This window comes from Myotis davidii, unplaced genomic scaffold (genome assembly GCF_000327345.1).
Source record: "Myotis davidii unplaced genomic scaffold, ASM32734v1 scaffold49, whole genome shotgun sequence".
Classification (NCBI taxonomy): Eukaryota; Metazoa; Chordata; class Mammalia; order Chiroptera; family Vespertilionidae; genus Myotis; species Myotis davidii.
This window is the reverse complement of record NW_006300375.1, coordinates 5,185,422-5,194,540: the sequence shown is the minus strand read 5'-3', so window position 1 is coordinate 5,194,540 and position 9,119 is coordinate 5,185,422. Positions and strand designations below refer to the sequence as shown.

Here is a 9,119-nt window from a genome sequence, read left to right as displayed (position 1 = left end):
AATTAGGCTGAAACTGGCTCTCCAACATCCCCCAAGGGGTTCTGGATTGCGAGAGGGCACAGGCCAGGCCGAGGCACCCACCAGTGCATGATTGGGGCCGGGGAGGGACCGTGGGAGGGCTCCAGGGTGTGTTGGGCCTGTCTCACCCAGTCCCGATTGGCTGGACCCCAGCAGCAAACTAACCTACTGGTTGAAGTGTCTGCCCCCTAGTGGTCAGTGTGCATCATAGCAACTGATCAAATGGTCGAACGGTCAGTCACTTAGCATATATTATATAGGATTGGTTTGGTGGTGGTGGACTCTTTTAGCTTTTTCTTGTCTGTAAAGCTCTTTATCTGACCTTCAATTCTAAATGATACCTTTGCTGTGTAGAATAATCTTGGTTATAGGTCCTTGCTATTCATCACTTTGAATATTTCTTACCACTCCCTTCTGGCCTACAACGTTTCTTTTGAGAAATTAGCTGACAATCCTTTGGGCACTCCCTTACTTTTCTCTTGCTGCTTTTAAGATTCTCTCTTTGTCTTTAACCCCTTCCCCGGCAGAAACGTGTATACACGTTTTCACAAAATGTTCTTTTTTCAGTCGTCGACGAGTATACTCGTCTAAAAACTTTACCTTCAAAAACCAGGTACATACGTACCATTATAAATAATTTCATCTAGAAACTTTCTATTATTTTTTCAAATAGGTTTTCAATTTCTTTCTTCCTCTCTTCTTCTGGCACCCCCATGATGCAAATGTTGGTAAAAATAAGCATATTTCTATGCACATACATAATAGGAGTGTTTCCACATACAAAGATAAATAATCTCTGGATTAGCGTGGTGCCTGCAAATGCCTACAGACTATTTCTTTCAGTGTGTGAGTATTTCAGTACCTCCCTGGGGTATTGAAAAAGAATTAATTAATTCCCTTTATTTCTTCTTCAGGTTTGCCTGCGATGAGATTTCACTCTCTACAGTTAAAGGACATCCTTTCTGAGCTCTGTGAATAAATTTGGAATGATACTGTATATTTTCATCTAATGGAGGATTAGCTGTACTTTGAATAAGGATTGCTGCACTGGACAACTTCAGAATATTTCTCACAATGTCATCGAACAGGAGTCAGAATCCCCATGGACTGAAGCAGATTGGCCTTGACCAGATCTGGGATGACCTCAGAGCCGGAATCCAGCAGGTGTACACCAGACAGAGTATGGCAAAATCCAGATACATGGAGCTCTACACGTATCCTGCCGCCTGCATTGAGAGCTATTTGCTTAGAAGCCTGTTTACTAATATGATCTGAAAATTATTAGAAATTTGACATGTTTTCTCTTTCAGTTCATCCATGAGTTCATTTTAGCTTTAAAAATTAAGTCACTCTTAAGTTTTTTGAACAGAGGTGAAATTGGCTTGTTGGTAGTCTAAAGCTGTGCTGTTCGGTACAGTGGCTGTAAGCTACATGTGTCTGTATTTCAAGTCATTTAAATTATGTAATTAAAAATTCAGTTTTGCCCTTACTGGTTTGGCTCAGTGGATAGAACATTGGCCTGTGGGCTGAAAGGTCCCCGGTTTGATTCGGTCAAGGGCATGTATCTTGGTTGTGGGCACATCCCCAGAAGGAGGTGTGTAGGAGGCAGCTGATCATGTCTCTAACTCTCTATCCCTCTCCCTTCCTCTCTGTAAAAAATCAATAAAATATATATTTTTAAAAATTTAGTTTTTATGTTGCAGTAGGGGCATTTTTTAAAATATGTTTTTATTGATTTTAGAGAGAGGAAGGGAGAGGGATAGAGAAATAGAACCATTGGTGAGAGAGAGATGAGAGAGAACCATTGATCTACTACCTCCTGCACAACCCCCCATGGGGAATCAAGCCTACAACCTGGGCATGTGCCCTGACCAGGAAAGAAACCAGTGACGTCTTGGTTCATGGGTTGATGCTCAACCATGGAGCCACACTGGCCAGGTGCAGTAGCTGTGTTTCAAGTGCTCTGTAGATAGATAGTAGACTACTTCCCTCATGGCAGAAAGTTTTGTTGGACAGCACTGGTTGTGGGGGTTGGGGGTTGGTTTCCATGTTACCTGTGGCTGCCTTCATGGGGTAGATGGAGCAGAGTTGGATAGTTGCATCAGAAATGGTCTGGTCCACAAAGCTGACAGCATTTACTCTCTGGCCCTGTATGGGAAAAGTTTGCTGACCCATCTAAAGGGTTACTACACAGAGCAAAAGTTCTACTTTATGCTCTGTTTTTACAAACATGATATTTTTAAAAAGTATTTCATTCATTTCGTAGTGCATGATGTGTGCAAGGGACTGTGCCGTGTGCTATGGAGGTTATGTGGGGTGGAGGGCAAAAGATGTAGCTCCCATCTCCATTATATATTCAGTGATAGACTATTTAACTTGTAGTTTCTTGATGCCATTTAAGTATAAGAAATTGAAATATAAGCTAACTTAATAGCAGATTGCTACTGATTTGCTGGTTCTAGGAGTTTAAAGTTTCTAGTTTAATGGATATTTAAGTTTGTCATTAATGTGTATCAATGATTGTCAAACTTGGTTAGATGATTTTCCAGTATACCCACAACTATGCTACTATTTTAAAATCTTTACAACTTTTACATTAATTTAAGTAGATACAAAACTGTATGTTCCTTTCTAAATTTAAATTTTATTATAGGTGTGTACACATACTCATAATGTGTATATGTATACACTTCTGTAGAATATTTTTTAAAAAAATAACAGCTTTATTGAATATCATTTACATACTATAAAATTCATCCTTTTTAAAAAGTATACAATGCAGCGGTGTTTAGTATAGTCATAGTTGTGCTACCATAACCATTTTCTAATTTTGAACATCTTTATCACCCCTAAAAGAAACTCTGAACCCATTAGTAGTCATCTCCATTCTCTCCTCCCCCATCCTCTGGCAACCCCTGATCTACTTTCTGTCTCTAAGAATTTGCCTGTTCTGGATGCTTCATGTAAATGGAATCACACAGGATGTGGCTTTTCATGACTGACTTCGTTCACTTAAGATAACATTTCCAGGCTCATCCTTTTTGTAGCAGGGTTGGTGCTTCATTTGCTCTAGTGGCTAACTGTGTGAACATGACGCATGTTTTCCATTCATCAGTGAGGGATATCTGGTCGTGTCCACTCTGGGCTGTCAGGAACAATGCGGCTGTTATGAATATTGTGTGAGTTTTTGTGTGCACCTGTGTTTTCATTTCTCTTGGGTACATACGTAGGAGTGGGATTGCTAGATCATATAATACAGGGAACACTTTTAAGCATGATAGAATCTTTGCAAATGAAAGGATATTATTCCACTCAAGAGGATTGTGGCCTTCTGGGTATGACAGTTTTGTGTGTGTGTTTTTGTAGTAGAGCTGAAGAGGTGATTCCAGAGACTAGACAAGGCACTTGGTTAGATTTCTGGCTTGTAAAAAAAAAGCAGGGGAGCATTAATGTGGAGATCAAGGAATTTTTATTATCTCTGGGGAATTTCTTAATGTGTAATTTTTTACTAAATCAGATTGGTCTTTTACCCAATAGGATGTTTTGCTTTTAGGATTCTCTCTAAGAAAGTAGACTTTGTCTGCTTGTAGCAATTACTGAATTCTTTTATTCTACAAGTAATTATAATTTGTAGTTGTTATAATAATTACAATTTTAAATATTTTAGGAATAATACTCTTAAATTGAGTGCTATTTTTTTGCCTTCCAGTTTGGTCTAAGACATTAACAGTTACGTAAATTAATTAAGAGTGGAGAATCTAACTTTAAATTTTAAGATATTATTTATGAAATCATAGCCACAGTTTGAGTCCTGTGTGTCAGGCATTGTGCTAGGGACCACCTACATCTTATTTAAGGCTTAAGTCACCCAGGAAGGTTGGTGTAGTAACCCTTGGTGTCAGAAACCTGGTCTCCAAAACCTCAAGTAACTCACCTAATTGTTGTAACAACTACTGATAAATGATGATGCCAGAACTAAAATTCTCAGTAGTCTAAATATAGAAACTGCCTTTTATCTCCTATATGCCTCAGGATTTATATTTGGATGAATCGCATTTCTCAAAGTATTTTCTGTATTTTCCTTATGAAGTTCCAAAGAAGGGTGTTTTGATCAACTCTTTATTTTTTTAATTTATAGGCTGCCATCAGCACGCCCCACACTGGAGATCGAGCCCACAACCCAGGTATGTGCCCTGACTAGGAATGGAGCTTTGACCTCCTGGTTCATAGGTTGACACTCAACCACTGAGCCACGTCGGCCAGGCTGATCAAATCTTATTATATTAACTTTTAGGATACAGATGAAACAGTAGAATGTCTACTTGTATTAATTTGATTATTGAAATCCTAGAATTGAACTCCTCCTTTCACTTGCGTTTTTAGTATTAGTGTTATTGTCATAAGTAGAACTTTGAGTTATCTGACACATTTTTCTAGAGCACATCTTCACTTCCATTTAAGTCATTTTAAGATATATAGTACTTCCTGAAATGATGTGTTGCTATGACTACAGTTTTATGCCAGCTCAGTTTGCATAACAGTTTTGTTTCTGTTTAAATTATTTTCTTCCAGGTGTATATTCAGTCTCCCATGGACCCACTTAACTGTATCGCTCCTTAAAAATACTTTGCTATAGGCTGGTTTACAGTGACATCTGACACATGGGATTGTGTGGTTACGTTTCAAGTTAGCAGGCACTTTTGGTCCCGGGAAGAAGGAGCAGACTGCACCTCACTCTTCTGGGGTTACTCTTCAAAGGGTAAAGAACCTTATTAAGCAAGAGAGGATTGAAAAACTGGTTGAGAGAAAGAATGGAGGAACCCTTTTCTTCCCATAAGTCTAACTGGTAGATTAGATTAGAACAATCAAATAAAGCTAATTTGTTCACTTTTATTTATTCTGGAGATAGGCCTGCCATGTTTTCTAGAAAAAGGAACCTACTTCTAGATGTGAAGTGATATTCTTAGAGCCCTTAGGAACCTGTGGAGTATTGAATAGGACGATGTAATAGGACTTTGGGCTGTTAGGCAGCATAAACGTTTTTCTTGTTTTTTTTCCAGCTCAGAATGGCAAAGGAAAGAGAAGGGAATTCGGAGAAAGAATAGGTCTCAGAGCATCTGAGTCAGAAGGATCTAGTTCAGTTTCCTTTGTTTCCAGCCACTTCACAGAGGCTTCATTTTCTATTGATGTTTTAGCCTTGAGCCCTTGTTCCCCACTCTGTGTCTTGTTGAGCACTTCCATGCAGTTCCAGTTTCCTGGGATGTCCCACATGCATATATGTAGTTAAATAAGGACTTTTCTTTTTGCAGTAAAATACAGGAGCTCTCCTATCCAGTACTCCTTGATAGTAGTCCGTTTCCTTTCTTTTGAACTTGGAATAGGAAATGAAGTTTCTTATCAATTTGTGGGCAACATTATAATTCCCATGTCATGCCTGGTTCAGAGGACAGGCCAGCGTCCTGCTAGTGGAACAGGCACTTAGGAAGGGAATGCTTTGCAAATTTATCTCCTATATGGCATAGCTGACAGACCCAGTCATATCTAGTCTAGGCACTAGGCTGTCCGATTGAAGTTTCTCTTTGTTTTTGTGAGGCCCAGGTCTACCTTCCCTCACTTTCAGGTCAAAATCAGGTTTTTTTGTTGTTGTTTTTCTGCTGTCATTATACTCCTCAAACTATCATTTTAGCTTCCCTGGGAATCAATTTAAACTTCCATGTTGATGTCTTTCTGTCTGCATTAGTTCTCATAAATTTTAAAGTTTCTGTTTTTCTCCCTGTAGTTCTGTGAGCTGAATTAGTTCATTCCATTTTCTTGGCCTGTTTTTTCAAAATCTTTCCCCCCAGTTTGGTGAAGGAGGGGTAGGGGGCTGGGGGAAGAGGTCATTGGGGAGAAAAAAGGGGACAGCTGCAATACTTTCAACCATAAAGATTCTTTTAAAAATCTTTTCCCCAACAATACACTAAGGATCACGTTCAGTGTTCCTAGTAAGTTATAATATCAGCATATTCACAGTTCACATTTAACCACTGTTCTGTGACACAACTCGTCCCTGGAGCGGGGCTCGCTTCACCCAGAGTAGACCTGCTGAGCCATTGGCAGCCGCAGCAGGTGCTCTACAGGAATGACGTGCCAAGACATGCTGGTCCCACTGCCTCGCTGCACCTGCCAGCTGTATGCTCATGTCGCAGCTACCGCTGCCACTCTCTCAAGTTGACATGTTTACCCTCCCTGGTTCTTCTGAAGGAGCTGGGGGTCCAAAGGGAAGATTCCAGCTACAGAATTCTCTTCCCTTTATAGAAACTCAAAATCTCAGAAAAACAGATCAAATAGAAAGAGTAACATTTTGTTCTCACAGTAGATTGATTAGAGATGATCCATGTCCATTTGGAAATAACCATATAGCTTGAAGAATGTACTTGGGTATTTTATCTTGTACTTTTTATTCAGGATCTTATATTAATCTTATTTTGCTCACCTAATGAGCATGGCATACATCAAATCTAGACATATAGATACAGTTCATTTTTTCTTCAAATGTGAGCTGCCATTCTCATGTATTTATACTCAGAAAGAGGCGCTAAGGGTTGTAACTGGTTCACAAAACGAAGTGCAAATTGTCAGTAGGCATATGGGGAAATGGTCAACCTCATAATTATTAATGAAATGAAGAATTAAGAGTTTTAACCTGTCAGATTGAAAAGAGTTTTAAAGAAGTGATTATAGCCAGTGTTGGCAGGAGTTGGGGAGCCAGAGCACCTCCATCGTCAGGTACGAATGTTAGTTTGCTAGTATCTTTTTGTAGAGAAATTTAGAAATATCAATATGTCTTTATATTTCTAAATTTGAAATTTGAAAATGTACCCTGGTTCAGTGACTTTTTTTTAAACTTTATCCCAAAAACATAGTTGTATTCAAATTGTATGTGCAATGTTTTCAGAATAATAATAGGAAACAGTTGGAAACAGCCTCTGTCTTTAATAGTAAGAATTTGGTATTTAATGACCATAAATAGCCATTAAAAATATATTGAGTATTCATTGACATGTAATAATGCTTGCAGTAAGAGTGAAAGCAAGATTTAAAGTGGTATGTGAACTGTGAACCCCTGGCACACCCTATTTTTGAAAAAATAAAAAATACCACCCTTATTGAACATGGCTATTTGTAGTATTGGGCTTATGATGATTTTTTAAAAAATGATCTGTGCTTTCTAGATTTTCAGTATATAGCATACATTTAAAAATACACTTGATTAGTTTTTGTTAGTTTTCCTTAACCAAATGAAAATTGTCTCTACCTTTCACTATTGAGCTTGTACTATTAAAGTAGTTTTTAGGATTGAGAAATTGTATCTATCCTTAAGAACCTACAGAATTCATAACACTGTTGCACAGAACCCCGCATCACCTGCGTTGGATGCTTTTATTTTAAGACTAGAGGCACAGTGCACGAAATTCATGCACTCGGGCTGGTGTGGGGGGGGTAGGGGGGTGTCCCTCAGCCTGGCCTGCGCCCTCTCGCAGTCTGGGAGCCCTTGGAGGATGTGTGACAACTTCGGCCTACTCCCATGGGCCTAAGCCAGTGGTCAGCAAACTCATTAGTCAACAAAGCCAAATATCAACAGTACAACGATTGAAATTTCTTTTGAGAGCCAAATTTTTTAAACTTAAACTATATAGGTAGGTACATTGTTATTAATTGGGGTACCCCTAAGCTGGCCTTTGCTAAAAACGTCCTCAGTCTGATTGAGGTATGTTCGCTGAGGTCGATCCCTTCCAACTCTCCCATCCACACTCGTCTTGTATACTTGTTTCGTCTATCTCCTTTTGTTCATCCTTTGCATATGTCCAAACCATCTCAACAGACTTTTCTCAATCCTTGACACTACATCTTCTTTCAGTCCACAACGTTCCCTAAAATTAACTTAATAGCCTTTACTTTTGTCACCCGCACGATTTGCAGACGTGACTAGCATTAACCATTGCACAATGAGACTGCTGACTGACTAGCTTGCTCAACTTGTGCATGAATCGCGTGCACTTCCCCTGCGCTGCGTCTCCCGTCGCCCAACTGACCGACATCCCCCACGTTTTCTAACACCACTTCTTCAAAATAGACTTGCCTAGGCTGAAAACCAACTTCTGCGCATGGGCCACGAAGTTTCAGTTGCACTGTATTTGCGCACCCGCACGTGGTATTTTGTGGAAGAGCCACACTCAAGGGGCCAAAGAGCCACATGTAGCTCGCAAGCCACAGTTTGCCGACCACTGGCCTAAGCCATCAGTCGGATATCCTAGTGCTGCCATGGAGGCGAAAGAGGCTTCCGCCACTACCGCTGCACTCGCCAGCCGTGAGCCCGGCTTCTGGCTGAGTGGCACTCCCCTATGGGAGTGCGCTGACCACCAGGGGCCAGCTCCTGCGTTGAGCGTCTGCCCCCCCCTGGTGGTCAGTGTGCGTCATAGTGACCGGTCATTCCCTGTTTGGTCAATTTGCATATTAGCCTTTTATTGTATAGGATTGTTGCCTCTAGAATTGAATTTTTATTTTTTATTCGTATGAATATGGTACTTTAAGCTTTTTTGTGTGTGCTTCATGGTGTATATATATAAGAGCACTTCAAATATTTGTAAATAAACCTTACGTTAGTTATAAGCAATCTTTGCTTTTGGAATATGCTTTTAGATGCAAACTGATTTGCTTTGTGATATCACCCTTCGAATTCTGTCTAACCACAGCCTGGAGAGGACTTAGTTCTTTCATAATTTTGCCGACAGACTGTACTGGCTGATGGTAGGCCTGCTGCTCTGGCCACTTTGTAGTGAAAGTCTTTGCAAATGATCTTATAACAAATTCATTGTTGGAATTTCAACTCTTAGTTCTGTTGGTTAGGAAGTGGCAGTAGAAAATGGTTCTATTATGTTTAGTTTTGTTTTAATTGAATTGCCGTTTAGAAAGTGAAAGTGGTTTGAGTTTGGTAGTAACCAAAAGTCGCAAATTGGTTCCCCTTCTCCCCTTTAGATGAGGCCTGGTGCTGTAGAGTCACAGAGACATCCAGACCTTCGCAGCATTACAGTAGCCACTGTGTGTCACATCAGGTATGT

General features: G+C 39.9%; 1 protein-coding gene across 1 annotated transcript in view; it reads left to right on the top strand.

Annotated features, from left to right (window-relative positions):
* Window positions 1-907: 907 nt before the first annotated feature.
* Window positions 908-9,119, top strand: part of CUL1 (cullin 1) — a 64,833-nt gene continuing 56,621 nt past the window's right edge. The window contains exon 1 of the mRNA XM_006777169.2: window positions 908-1,232. Coding sequence (XP_006777232.1) covers window positions 1,093-1,232 — 140 coding nt within the window. The 5' untranslated portion in view covers window positions 908-1,092. The remainder of the gene's footprint in view (window positions 1,233-9,119) is intronic.